The sequence below is a fragment of the Myodes glareolus genome, chromosome 23, assembly GCF_982192425.1.
Source record: "Myodes glareolus chromosome 23, mMyoGla1.1, whole genome shotgun sequence".
In the NCBI taxonomy this organism is placed as follows: Eukaryota; Metazoa; Chordata; class Mammalia; order Rodentia; family Cricetidae; genus Myodes; species Myodes glareolus.
The window spans coordinates 12,985,638-13,000,311 of record NC_142048.1 but is presented as its reverse complement, the minus strand read 5'-3'; the positions used below and the strand labels follow the sequence as shown (position 1 = coordinate 13,000,311).

General features: G+C 35.4%; 2 protein-coding genes across 4 annotated transcripts in view; both read left to right on the top strand.

The window, feature by feature from the left end:
* LOC125413989 (putative ATP-dependent RNA helicase DDX60) overlaps nt 1-14,674 on the top strand; it is a 337,410-nt gene that overhangs the window by 252,134 nt on the left and 70,602 nt on the right. The window lies entirely within an intron of this gene.
* LOC146890638 (putative ATP-dependent RNA helicase DDX60) overlaps nt 1-14,674 on the top strand; it is a 100,769-nt gene that overhangs the window by 17,407 nt on the left and 68,688 nt on the right. Inside the window, exons 3-11 of one of the 2 annotated variants that reach the window (XM_087900924.1) lie at nt 105-171; nt 552-741; nt 2,186-2,527; nt 4,613-4,729; nt 7,131-7,292; nt 8,587-8,745; nt 12,165-12,306; nt 13,223-13,378; nt 13,936-14,043. In XM_087900924.1, coding sequence (XP_087757050.1) covers nt 105-171; nt 552-741; nt 2,186-2,527; nt 4,613-4,729; nt 7,131-7,292; nt 8,587-8,745; nt 12,165-12,306; nt 13,223-13,378; nt 13,936-14,043 — 1,443 coding nt within the window. The remainder of the gene's footprint in view (nt 1-104; nt 172-551; nt 742-2,185; nt 2,528-4,612; nt 4,730-7,130; nt 7,293-8,586; nt 8,746-12,164; nt 12,307-13,222; nt 13,379-13,935; nt 14,044-14,674) is intronic. The other variant, XM_087900926.1, reaches the window with a different exon arrangement.

Here is a 14,674-nt window from a genome sequence, read left to right as displayed (position 1 = left end):
AACAGTTAAAATAACTACATTACTGCTTTTTATTTCTCAAATAATAACTGTGAGCTCCCTTAAAAAGACTGACTAAAAAAAATCCCTCTTATTTCCATTTTTAGAAGAACATTACTCAGGAATTTTAGAGGAAATGTCAAAATTAATCCTGGAAAATATGCCAAAGGCTGAGTAAGTATTTTTGTGGCAATCAAGAGTTTTGAAATCATGTGTAATATTTCCCTTTCCTCTAGAGCTATTTGACTTTATATGGTAATGTTAATGTGTACCTGCATCTCTCTCTCTCTCTCTCTCTCTCTCTCTCTCTCTCTCACTGTTCTGTGTGTGTGTGTGAGAGAAAGACAAAGAGAGGGAGGGAGGGAGAGAGAGAGAGAGAGAGAGAGAAAGAGAGAGAGAATGTATATTACATATATGATATAAGTATATGTAATTATATGCAAATATATATTCAGCAATTTAGGTTGCTAATGACAATAAAATAATAACAACTGTACTGTTTGGGGGTATTATGTTATCCATATAATCTTTGTTCTAACACTTTTCTTTTTTAGCTATTCCAGTTTATTCAATGACTTTGTTGAATCTGAGTTTTTCCTGATTGACGGAGACTCCTTACTTGTCACATGTGTGTGTGAGAAGTCACTGAAGCCGGGGCAGAGTCTCCACTTCTTCTACCTGGTTGAGCGCTACCTGCGAGATGTCATTAGTAAAGGAGGACATTTTGCCATAGTTTTCTTCAAGGTAACACAGACCACCTAAGATTTTTATCCTCTGAAGGCTGAAAACAGAGTTCATTTAAATGATTAGTTAGAGACAAGGAATTTTGTCGCTGAAGCTGGCCTTGAGCTTATGATGCCCTTGCTTCTGCTTCCCAAGTGAAAGGATTGAAATTCAGGTGTGCACCACCACCCCTGGCTATAACTAAAATTGTTTTTATAAGGTTTTATAAACATTTTCACCACTGACTGCAGAGCAAAATACATTTTTAAAAGTTCAGAAAATGAGATGGAGCCCAAAGCAAAGAGGTTCAAAGTTGGAAGCCACCTGAGCCTCACTTAGTGAGTTGATGAGTAGTTTAGCCAACCTGGAAAGACCTTATAAGAAACTAAAAATCTAGAAATGCAATTTGGTGATAGAAGACTTGCCTCGTGTGTTCAAGGCTGTAGGCTCAATATCCAGGACAAAAAATAAACAAAACAAAACAAATAAAAAGTCATACAATTTAAAGGGAAGAGGAGAACAAAGCAATTACCTAGCATTGCAGTGTTCTGGAATGAGCACAGTTAAATTGTTTGTAACGTGTAGTGATGGGAAACTTTAGTGGACAGAGTCACAGGAGTTGGTGAACTTCTGAACAGTGGCCCCACTGACCTCAATTCTACTTCTCCAACTCTAAAAATTACTTTGACTTCAAAATTCAGGAGGCTACTTATTTGAATATATTGTTAGGTGTATCTGAGCCCACGTGAATTCACTAACCCTGTTTTGCTGTTGTGTGCTCTGTTATGAATAATGATGAGGGGATATCATATTTGGTGTAATTAATAAAATTTTGATAAATTCAAATACAGGTATATCTACTGCTACCATATCCTCCTTTTTCTATATTCAGGGCAGCTAATGCTATACTCAAGGATTCTCAGATTCAATCAGGTGCAGCTCACAATACTGTATATTTCTGAGCATTGCTGACCATCACCATTTTGTTTAAGGAACCAGGTTTTTGCTCTATGTTTACAGTTGTTTTCACAATTTTTAATCTACTAAGAATAACCTTTGTTGTTTAAGAAATGTCACTACATTTAGAATTATTCTTTCGAATAACATGTACCCCTTCAGTTCCCAATTCCAGAAAATTTATAATTACAAATTATTGTTTCATAGTTTTTTTTTGTTTTTTGTCTTCTTGAGGTGAGATTGGACAGGGGAATGATTAAAAGACTGGAAGACAAAGAGTAATGAACTCTGGGTACTATGAGCTTGCTTACTCTTAGGTTTAAAATGTGACTTATAGCATACATTTGTGATATAGAAAAATTCCAGGGTCAATTAACTGACTAAAGGACATTAAAAAAAAAACCCAACCCTTCTGTACCATGTTCCATCAATGACCTTAATGATATATGTTAACTGCCTTAACTATCAAAACACTTGTCAAATACTGTCCTTTGTCTCCTCCTCACAGGATGCTGAATATGCATACTTCAGTGTCCCTGGACTTCTTACACTGAGAACTGCTTTAATTATGCACCTTCAGAAGAATACTGACATTGATGTTTGGACTGAATTTTCTGGATGCTTGTCAGAAGAGTGGTGTATTACCTTAAGTCAGAGTTGCCCTTATTTCCTGATTCTTGCCGATGAAGGCCTGAACGACCAGCAGACACACCTTTTCAACTTTTTAGTCATTCAGTCTTGGGCAGCAAAGGTCAACATCGCACTCTTCTCAGGGCAAACATCTGACATCATCCGTCTTTATGCATATTTTATGCAAAGCTCATATTCAAAACAGCTGTTTTTCAAGCAGGTAAAATATATCTAAAGACAGTTTTCTAGAACTTTATAAACAGTTCTAAATTAATTCAGAAGATATGGCTCAGTGGTTAAGAATTCTTGCTAGTTTTGTACTCATGCTGAGTAGTTCATTACTGCCCATAACTCCAGCCCAAAGGGATTTGACACCTCTGGTCTCTGTGTATACTGCACTTACATGCACATACCTACATATATGCATGCATACATACAGAGGGACAGGCAGATATATATACGTACACAGAAAACTAAAAATGAAATAAATCTTTAAAAATTAGCCATCTTGATTCAACATTGACTCTACCCATATTTTAGAATCTATTCTAGTTTTAACAGGATAATATATAGGTTAATAATAATGATAATTAATAGTGATAACATATAGTAATTTGCTGATTGGTTCTTGTTGTATCATAGTTCTTAACACTCACAAATTATTTATATTTAACATTCGCAAAAGTCCCATGAGGCACGCTTAAGAATCTTCTATAGCCAGTCGGTGGTGGCGCACGCCTTTAAAAGTAGTACTTGGGAGTCAGAGGCAGGTTGATCTCTATGAGTTTTTTTGGCCAGCCTGGTCTACAAGAGCTAGTTTCAGAATAGGCAGCATAGCTACAGAGAAACTCTATTTCAAAACCAAACGAACAAAAAAACTAAAAAAAAAAATCATCTATATTTAAAGATTATGAAATGGATGCCTGGAAATGTAGCCTGTTTAGAAACATCAGCAAATGAGTCGTACAGGGGAATGTAGAATTTATGAGCAGAAGTGCTACCCTGCCCCCTTTGTCCTCAAGCACCGTGTGGTGTGTGAAATCCAAGTTATTGAAGACCAGAAAGACATGAAATCAAAGTCTAAGGTATGTCTCTAATGCTGAGATCCACTAGTGAAATGATACCGTATATGGATGCCTTCAATTAGAACACACTGGACCAGGATAAAGACAGAAAAGAAAGTGATGTCATCGTAAACAACGTCAGCCAATAGCTCACTGGCTTTTTCAACAAGCAGAATTTAAATTCCATGATGGTTTTATTCTACCTGTATTGGTATATTTGAAAACTAATTTTTTGAATTTACAGAGTAAAGCACATTTACTAACTTATAGTTAGCTTATTTTTCACTAGGTGAGATGAGTTCTGCATATGAGTTCTTCATAGCTCAACAAAGTAGGTTTAGAACCAGCTAGTATATGTGCCTCTTTGAGAATTGCATCATGCTCATTATCACATATTTACATATATGCAAATATATTTATTTTGCTTTGTTAGGATTTCTATCACTAAAGTGTTCCTAACCCTGAATGCCAGCTGTGAGCAGAAACAAGCCTGGGATTTATTTTTATATTTAGGGCAAATATTAAATATTGAGTTTATGTTGTGACTCTTTCTTTTTGTGGATTGTGTCCCACTGTGTAGCTCATGTTGATCTGGAACTCACAAAGCTACAGCTCCTCTGTACCTATAAGTGCCGGGATTAAAGGCACGTGCCACCACACCTAGTTCAAGTTTATAACATTCTGTTGATAGCAGTTTCTGAACCTGAGAAACCTTACAAATATTCTACCTAGAACACATTTTAATGCAGAATTTCATTTATAAAATAATTTATGCTCCAACTTACTGAAATTCACCTTAAAGAAACGTGTTTACATTAACTGATTTGAGTAGTACTTAGAATTTAAAATACAATGAAATATAGCTCATGACTCTAGTTGTAGATTAGTGGAAATGCCATTGAAACTGTTGGCAATGACTGTTTCCAGTACCATAGATGCCCAGGCCAAGAGGATTCTAATCTCTTCTTATGTGCTTGGTTGAAATGTGTCATAGTGAAACACACTGAATTTATATCATTTGTATCTTTATGGAACTGCTAAAATCAGGTGATATATTGCCAGATGAGATAACCAAGTGTTGCTGGGAAGGGTTTTCAAGCCTTGCTGACCATCCTCAATCACAGCAGGGTAGATTTTAAACTCAGGACTGCATTGTAATATGACTATTTCTTAAATTTCTGATTTCTGTAGCTGAAAAACAATGATGCATTTATGAAAATTTATAATATTTTGTTTTTCAGTTTGAGAGAGAGATTACGATTGCTTACAAAACCCTGATTCAACAGTTAGAAAAATATAGAGACCTGGATTTAACAACTCTATTTGGAGATTTGACATTCGATGATATGGTGGAAAAGGTAATAAAATTTGAAAAAAATCCCACTTTTTTAGTTGAACTTTATTTTTAAAAGTGTGTGTGTGTGTGTGTGTGTGTGTGTGTGTGTGTGTAGGTCTGAGTACAATCCTGTTTGTCACTTCTAATATTTTACCTTGTTTGAAACCAATAAACTTCTGTTATTTCTCTGGTCTAATGGATATATAACAGGTTTCTTGTAGCAGTGGAGAGTGGGAGAGATATGAGAAATAGTCGGCTATTCCTGGTTTAGGAAGAAATGTCTCTATTTCCTCCTGTTAAGTAGGACTAAGATAAAGATGTGTCTAGACTCTGATGTAATGAAGATGGCGCTGAGTTTCTCCTACAGTTTAGACCGTGAATACAGCAGTATACTATACCTCAGTCAGTACTGCTGTTTTCCCCTTAGTTTCATTGTTGTCTTTATGCATTTGCACATTTTTTAATATTTCATTCTGGTATCCATATACTTCATCTGGTGTAGGGTTTTGTTAATATGGTCTTGGGTTCTGTTTGCTCTATTTCTTGTTGAATTTTTGCCTTGCTTAGCATCAGTGATACTTTAGTGTAATTTCAGTCTTTTTACTGTCTTACATTTATTTGTAGCATTTTATGTGTTTCACAGAAAAGAATGTTCAGACTTTCTTTTTAGTATTCTGACATCTGGTCTAAACCAGAAAAATTATCCAATCTGTGATAATTTTGTAAATTTTTCTGCCTGAAACTTGGCACGTATTTGTTGGGATAATTTCTTAGTCACTTTACTTGTGATGTGGATGTTGGTGTACTTAGGCCTACTATGAAGTAGGTTTCTGTCTCAGTGCCTCTTTTGCCTTTAGTTTTGATTTATACATCTGTGATTTCTCTTATTTGTTTAATAATGTTTGTCTAATTTCAACTTGAGTCAATATATATATTGACTAGATATATAAAATTTTATTTTTTTAGGCTATGATTTCATCTTTTACTTTCTTTTGGTTTTCTTGTTTCTTTTTATCTACATTTTTAGCACAGCATTTAATTGATCTATTTTCTCACTATTGGTATTAAACATTGCTTAGTGTGATATGTTTTTCTCTGAACACTGCTTTCATTACATGACAAAGATTTTGATATAGAGGCAGTAATTTTCAATGTATTCCTTAGATTATCATATACAGTGATTTTATTATAATTTTAAATGATACTCTTAACCACCACACATAACTCTAGTCATAGGGGATCCCATGCCCTTTTCTGACATCTGTGAACACCAAACATTTATGAGGTACAGTCTTGTGTGCAGGCAATATATTCACACCTTAACATAAAATGAATAATTAAAAAAATAGAAAATGAAAAATTTCAGATGAAAGATTACTTTTAAAAATAGCATTTAAATATCTATGGCAGATTCACTATTTCTTATAAAGGCTCTAATTCACTCTTTAATAACATCAATCCTTTGTATTTCTCATTAGGTTGTAGAATCTTTCTTTGGTCCCTACCGGTCTTGAGGCATCACAAGTGTGGCAGGGAACTTGACAAATGCTCCAGATGAAATACATTATTTCCTCCTTACACATTTCATCACTATTGTTCCCAGTACTACTATTTTCCTTTTCAACTGATGCAGAAGAGGAGATTTTGTGCAAGATATCTATAAAAGCAACCCATACTTTCAGAAAGTTGATTGCCGTGATATGTGTTGCTTCAAATCATGTGTATTACCCACAAAGTTATATATGAATATAATTTAAGAAAATATAATATAGGGACCTGAGGAGTTACAAAGTATTATTTTTATGCTTATATGGTATTTCTTGAATGCTGAGCATTTAAATTGTTTGAAGATTTTCTTTTCCATAAAATTCCATGATGAATGCCTTGGTGCACACATCCTTAAGCAAATTTTTGATTGTTCCTTTAGGTTAGATCTCTAGGACTTTTATGAAACGTATCAATATATTGAATGACAAATGTATTGTCATATGTCTTTGCCCATTTATAACTTCATTGGCAGAGTATTAGGACTGATATCCCATGATTTCTGGTGCTGTCTGTTATTAAAGTAGTTAAAGATGAAAATGTGTTGATATTATCAAAGAAAAATGTAATTTTTATACTACTGAAGAATATAAACATTTTTCCATTTTCTCATTATTTGGGTTTTATTAGAGAATTAGCATTTAAAGTCATGAATTTTCCTGTTGATTTACAGATTTTTATGCATGAATTTGTTAAGAGTCTTCTCAAAATTTTTTTGAAATAATTTTACCACCCAAAAATTGTGTTCATAATGTTTTTAGTGGAAATAGCCACAGTTTCCATATGTTCACATCGACCCATTTCTTACTATATGATCGCTTATGAATAAATACAGTTCTCTAATTGTCATGACGTGTTATAATTGTCCGCGGTGACAGGCTTGTGAGACGATGTCTCTGCTCAAGCAACTCTGGCCAGAAGGCTGTGACATCCGGCGAGCCCTTTGCGTCACTTCATGCTCCCTCCTCTTGGAAATGTACCACTGCTTCTTAGACAACAGAGAGAAGAAAGCCTCCCAGCAGACGTGTGAAGACAAGCAGGTGCGGTTGCTGCACTGGGATGCACTTGTGATTTCCTATTTTATTGCTTTCACCAACCATTTCCCCACGTGGCAATGGGTTCTCTTTTGTTTATATGAACAGCAGAAATAGGAGAATCCCTGCAATTCATGTCATAAAGGAATGCGTTGTTCCATGACTTAGCGTTATCTACAGGTGATTCACGTAGGACATATGTAGCCTCGTCACCCACAGGCAGGCAAGGGAAGAAACAACCTGCTATGCTACTGTGCTTTGGGCTTTTTCTGTGCACAGTTCAAGAAATGCTCAGGAAAGCATTGTTATCTCTATTCCACTATTAGAGCACAGACTTTCAGTTTTTGAGAGTAACCGTCCTCTAACCTAAGGTAATAAATAGTAATGTAGTTTGGATTAAGGTTTATCTTGTGCAAATTTCTCAGTGACTTTAAAAAATAGGCTCACACAGTGGTACCCTACTGGCTGGGGAGAGACTACTGTTCTTAGTTTTCTTTATTGCAGAAAAAGTCAAGAATTGGGTGGCCAGTAGAGATTTAGCTATGACTAAACAGTCATCTCTGCATATAGGTTCTCATGGGCACTAAAGTATACATGTGTGGTCATACTATTTTGTACATAATCTCAGTGCTATGGAGTCTCAGCTTATGAATCCTATCAAGTCTAATTTGATTCCTCCAATTTAATTCATCCCTAAATCATGATAGTAAGTAAAAATTTTCTCTTTGGAACTTCTAAACATTAGACCCTCTCGGAAATCCTAGGAGTGTCCCATTGAAATCTATTTGCTCCCACAACAAGCCAAGGTGTTTGCCAATAGCCATGGTGTCCCTTTCCCATGATGCTAAGCATGTCTACTTATTTATCTCTGTTGTCATCCTGCAGTTACACCCTTTAGCTACATTTCTACACTGTTGTCCTCATGGAGGCCATTCACAATATTGCCTCCAGAGTAGGTTGTTAAGACAGAAGAGAGTATGTAGCATGTAGCTCCCACCCACCCAAAGTCCAGTGGAACCTCCTGTTCATCACCTGGTTTATTAGTTTAAACCTGGAGTCCCTGAAAATACTGATCCGTGCCTTACACCAGCTTCTGCAAAGCTAAACATTTCCTTTCCCTTCTATCTCAAATGTGTTTAAACACAGCTTAGTTTCTGGGTAAGTACTATCTCAGAAATGGAGAATATGTAAATGTGGAATTTCTACATACAGAGCTTAGCTCCAAAGTTCAGGCTTCTGCAGATTGAGTGTGTAGTCTCCCAGCCTGCTGCTCTCTACTCACCTTCTTTACTTTCTACAGAAACGAGGTAGTTGTTTAACCCTGAAGGACGTGGAAGACTTCTGTAAGCTCCATTGCCTCAGTGTGGTTTTTCATCTTTATCTACCTCTTTCTCAAAGAGCCTGCTCAAGATTTGTCACTTCGGATTGGATTGAGGACCTCAAGACTGTCTTTAAAATGGTAAATATATTCTCTTTTCACTATACTTTTGTTTTAACTACATGATATATATAAATTGCATTAATCTTCAAACAGATTTATACAGGGTGGTGTTAACGTTTGAGGTATTGTTAAAATTAAACCAGCTGGCTTCAATCAGTCACTTGACTAGTTTCAACAATCATATTAAGTAATATGATTGTTATTAATAACAACCATCATGGCATGCATCCAACCCAAAGAGGGGCTTCTTGACATTTTCCTTCTTAAAATTCTTGTCAGTGTCAGGATTTGTGTCATTAACGAGGAAGTTCCTGGAGACCAGTCCTTTCTGAGTTGAGAAAGAGATGAAGAAACGAATGCAAGGCTTTATTATTTTTCTTATTATAGATTATGGATACAGAGATTTTAGAGACCTTAGGAGAACAGAAAGAAAAAAAAATCTCTCCAAAATCTTCTGTGAAAATCCGTGCTAGAATCTAACACTCCAGTTCATTCTCTTCAGTTTAAACAAACAGATTTTTTTTTGTTTTTTATAGCATGGAAAATATCCATATATATATATATATATATATATATGTATATATTTCTTTTTGCATTTTCTTACTTTCTTTATAATATTGGATTCTATCATCTTTAATGAACTACTGGTTGCATCTTCATATATACAGTATATATTTATTTACATAAGTGTAAACATATGTTAATCATGTAGACTTTCTCTTAGGAACCTGAGATAAATAGTAAAGAAGAGTGTCTTATCCACAAAGAAATTCAGATTGTGCTCTTCCAACCTGGAGATGGAGTGACATCAACATCCTTCATCATTCCACCTTCTACCTTTGCTCTTCCAGACAGTTACATCTTATAGGAAAGACACAGACTGAATGTTAATACTTACTGTGAAGGAAGAACTAGAGTACATTCAAGACCAATAGTTAAAAGATCTAACCAAGTTTGCAAGGGTTTCTCTTAAGAAGTTATATGACCCAAATCTTGAAGGATGGGTAGGTGTTAGCAGGATGCACAGAATGGAAATCAGATTGTGGGAGAAGAAGCACTGTATGTGATTGTCCTAAAGATACCACAGTCAAGGAACTGGGGTCCACTCATTGTATCATGGACAGAAAACTGTAGGGTTGGTGATGAAGCTGATGTAGTGGGTGAGAGACAAATCAGGTAGCATCACATCAGGGTAGGTAAGTTCATAATAAGTTCACTGGGTGCCTACTAAATGGTATTAAGTAGGCAAATGGCACTTTTTTTTTTAAAAGCATTTTTGACGTGCAATGTAGACCACACAGTGTAGATAGAAAACTGGATTTGGGGGGGTTAGGGGAATACTCTGCCACCTCTTTGTTGATGGTGTTAGAGACTAAAGAAGAGACTTTTGAGCCTATACTATACTCTCAGTATGCTTCTACTGTAGCATTCTGAGGAGTGACTTCAGTCTACCTGGAGGCAGCACAGATGCATGGAGAGTGTGCCTTTCTTACTCAATGAGAAATAGCATTTGCATAAATGCCCCTGTCTCAAAGTCCAGCATGGGAGAAGTGAAAGAAATTCATGAAGTATATTGATTTGACAGAGACTAAAGTGTCAGTTAAGTCACACTAATTTTACTTGATAATGCTTGTATCACATTTACTATATTAGCATAATGTGAACTGGGGTGGGAACTGTAGGTAAGGAATAGGACCCATGAGTGATAGTTCAGTTGGTAAAGCACGTACCGTGAAAGCCTGAGAAGCAGACTTTGATCTTCAATGGAGAACCATGCAAAACATCAAATCGGGCGTGGTGATGCTCACTTGTAATTCCAAAGATAGGTAAACAGAAAGATTGCTTATTGACCATCCGTCTTACTTAGTCAAGCTCCAGGCCAGTGAGATACCCTGTCACATTTGTAAAGTGGGATTTACCAGCGAAAGACTCCTAAAGTCATTCTGTGGCCTCTGCACACTGGCACACACCCACACCATGCTCATCTCCATACATAACGTTCAGGACGTATTGAATATCTGCACTGGTGAACATTCATAGCTGCTGTAATGGAATTTCTACAGAGTTCCATGGTGTAGTAAATACTAGACATGGTGAAGGTGGTTCTATGTAGGTTCTACTGATTTTTGAGAGAAAGTTCTGTTTCCTAAACCCCATAGGAGGACATTCCTCTAGGTGTTTTGTTAGAGCCTAAGGTTAGTAGGCTCTGTGTGACTCTGTTATTAATGAAAGATAGGAAGACTCCACTTCTCAGTCCCATTTTTATTTAAATTCTATAATATGGTTCATTTCAGGTTAATATATTAAATCTATTGGTGTCAGCAATTAAAATAAACATTGTGGCACCAGTAATGTGCTTTGATTTGTTTTATTAATTTATTTCTCAGTTATATTAAATTATTGTGTCACCTTAATGTAGTTAAGTCTGGTCCACAATCAGGAGCTGCCATGAATGTTGCAGGTGTGATACAGACTTGAATGGAAGCCTCCTTTGCACTACTTTATCAATGAAGATTTTTTTGACAATTATTAATACACTGGGATGTGGTTTAGGTTAAAAGACACTATAAAAAAAATCTTGAAATATTTGACAATGTTCTAAGATGGCCTGGCAGGATGTACCTGATAATTTTAGCTGACCAGAAACAGCAGCTTTGTTCTCCTCTTTATGTTGGGAAGCATTAAGTTTTAATACTTAAGGAAATCATGTGAAGAAATATCACTTGGGAGCCTCTCACTTTAACTTGATTAACCATACCATTGAGGAAGACTCATGTCTACTGTGGCCAGATGTAAGTGCTGTTTGTGCAGACATTCTGTCTGTGTTATGATGGAACATCACTACGCAGCCTTAAGTTTGTGGAGACCTATCCGCATTGGTGGATGGGAAACATTTTTCTTTCTAGTACCCTTAGCAGTTCAACACTGACAACACAACGTAAACAACAAAACCTAAGTGAAGAACAGAATCACATTCAAAAGCTGAAGAAATACGCAGTTTTTAAGATTTTAGAACACAATGGGAGGAAACAATGAATAGTAAATAAATAAATATTTCTTTAACTCATGATAAAAAGTTGTTTTTTGTTTTTGTTTTTTTGAGACAAGATCTTACTGTGTAACCCAGGTTGGTCTGAGACTGACTGTGTAACGTAGACGGGCTTTAATCTTGCTGGCATCCTCCTGCCTTAGCCTCCCAAGGGCTGGGATTATGTGCAGTTTAAATTCCTTTTTGAGTCGTCAGTTTTTATTTTACATAATGCTTCAATTTTTAATTAATAATGTAATTTTTATTCAGACCAAGTGGGTTTACATTCTAATCAGAAATCAGACAGTCTTGTCATTTGCCTTTCATTTGGATTAAAGATGCATATGGAGACATTCTACATATTACTGTGGACATGAAAGCTGTCAACAACTTCTTTTTTGATTTCCAGAAACAGTGGTGCGAGTATTTCATCCTAAGTAATGTGCACATGATGGAATTTTGGAGTTTGGATTTACTTCACCTTTCTGATTTAAGTGATGAGCCTTTGTTGAAGAATATTGCTTTTTACTATGAAAATGAAAATGCAGAAGGTATCAGCATACTATATAATATACATCACCTTCCTTTTGAGATAAAGCTCACCGTTAGAAAGCTCATGAAGAATTTCAAGTTTCAAAACCATTTCTTTAATGTCTATTGTATAAATAATGATTATTTTCCAGTTTCTCAGTCTTTATTTATAATTTTTTATTTTTGACAATCAGAATGAATATAACAGTTCAAAATAATTTTCAACTTATTATTTATTACTCCATAATTATTTTTGTTAAAATTGTGTGTTCATTTGTTTGACAGTTCATAACAGTTTGTTTTCATGCATGGCATGTAATGTTTATTTATAAAATTGCTCATGAATAGAAAAGTTTCACTTTATTAGATATTTAGGGATTTTAAGTTTTCCAAAAGATAATCTCTGTACTTTCTTATGTAATTTTTTTTGTAGAATATTTTTTCTTGTGCTTTTATAGCCAAAGTAGAAGAAAAAACATTTTGAAAGAACAGTGCTTGAGTGAGTAGTATAGAAATATCTTTGACATCAAGATTTTTTTCTGTCATATTTTAGGAAATGGAATTAATTGGCTACTTTGAAAATAATGATTCTTTGCTAATTTCTAATTTTAATTTTAATCAATGTTATTGGTTAAAAACTATATGTGGTATAATATTTTTATCATCTTAAATATAATTAAATCTCTGTTGTTGGTTATCATTTGTTAAGACACTAATTTTTTAAGATTAAGTTTCAAGCAGAAAGACAAGATCTGTTTTAATATGTACCATGGCATTGTTCACAGTTTTGATCTTTTTCATTTAGATTCAGTGGGAAGCTCACTGAAAAATTCCACTGCTAGCATCGTAATTCAGAGCCTAGTGACTTTAGTAATGTTTTGTGCTTTAATGCATGTGTCAGCACTTCTTAACAGTGTATTTTTAATTGTGATCCAGGCCTGAATTTGAATGTAGGAGATGTCATTATGAAGGAGTATGTACAACTCTGGGACACAGTGTCAAAGTTGGTGGGAAAATTTGAAGTGGGAAATTCATTTCCTTTGAGAACAACAGAATGCCATTTTCTTAAAAAGACACCATCACCAGTCAAAGGTAACTGATTCCTAACTTAAATATCATTTTCTTTAAAAGATCCCATTACTAGTCAAAGATAACTGATTCCTAACTTAAACTGAGGAAGAAAAAAAAACCCTCTTGAAAACTCCAAGGAGAAATTGTTTTCTAGTAGTTGTGTGTTTGAATAGTTGCCATGTCTATGGGGTGGTGTGCTTTGATTAATATTAAAATTTTATATGTTGTTTGTAATTAATATTGCCATTTTAAAAAGTCAAACCATATGTGAATAAATTCTCTTTCTAGCAATGTGACCTCTGTCAACAAAAATTTTCAATATCCTCTTACATCATGAGGACTCTTCTCCAAATAATAGAATGGTGGAAGCCTGTAAAATAACTGGGGAAGCTGAGACCCATTTATACCAGCATAGAGATCAGTGTGGTAACATATTCAGCATCTGTGTTGTATAATAACAAAATGAACAGTAGACTTGTGTTGGAAAGAGTAAGAGATGCTAAAGAATAAAAAGGAGCCAGCAGCCACCTTAGAAAGTCTTTGCCCAAATCAGTACATTTGTCTTCTCTGTGCTGCAGATGTACAGAGTATCTCTGGTGACAGGCAGAGGAGAAGAGGCCAGAGCCAGGAGGTGGTAGAACTGGCAGTCTTCAGAAAACCCAGGTCCATAGGAGCAAACCTCACAGGTTAGCTTCTCCAAAACCTGCCTTTCAGTGAACAGAAATAACAAAGAAGTCACACTGTTTCTGCAGCATAATAAATCACTCTTGAGAATTTTGAATTTAAATTATTAGGCCACAAGGCCTGTCTAATCCAGTAAATGAAAGTGATCGAAAAAATCTGGCAAATTATTGTGAGGAAGAAATCATGAATATTTTTATAGGATTATGTGTCAAAGATGAATGCTGATAGAATTCACGGAAGAGCCGAGGAATAACTAAGAACACAATTATCTGTGTGTAGGCAGAAGCTGCTCATTCGTTCCTGGCTGCTTAGACCCAAAATAATCACACAGAAACCATATTATTTGCAATATTGTTTGGTCAAAAGCTCAAGCATATTTCTAGCTAACTCTTATATCCTAATCTGTGTGTTGCCATGTGACTGTGGCTTACTGGGTAAGTTCTGTCTGGCATCTCTCTTTGGTGGAGCTACATGACTTCTCTCTGACTCTGCCTACTCTCTCTCTATGTATATCTCTTCTAGCCTGGCTATGTTCTGTTAAGCCATTGGGCGAAAGCAGCTTCTTTATTAACCAGTAAAAACAACTCATATAAGAAGGACTTCCCACATCACTTCCACTTTTTGGTTTAAATA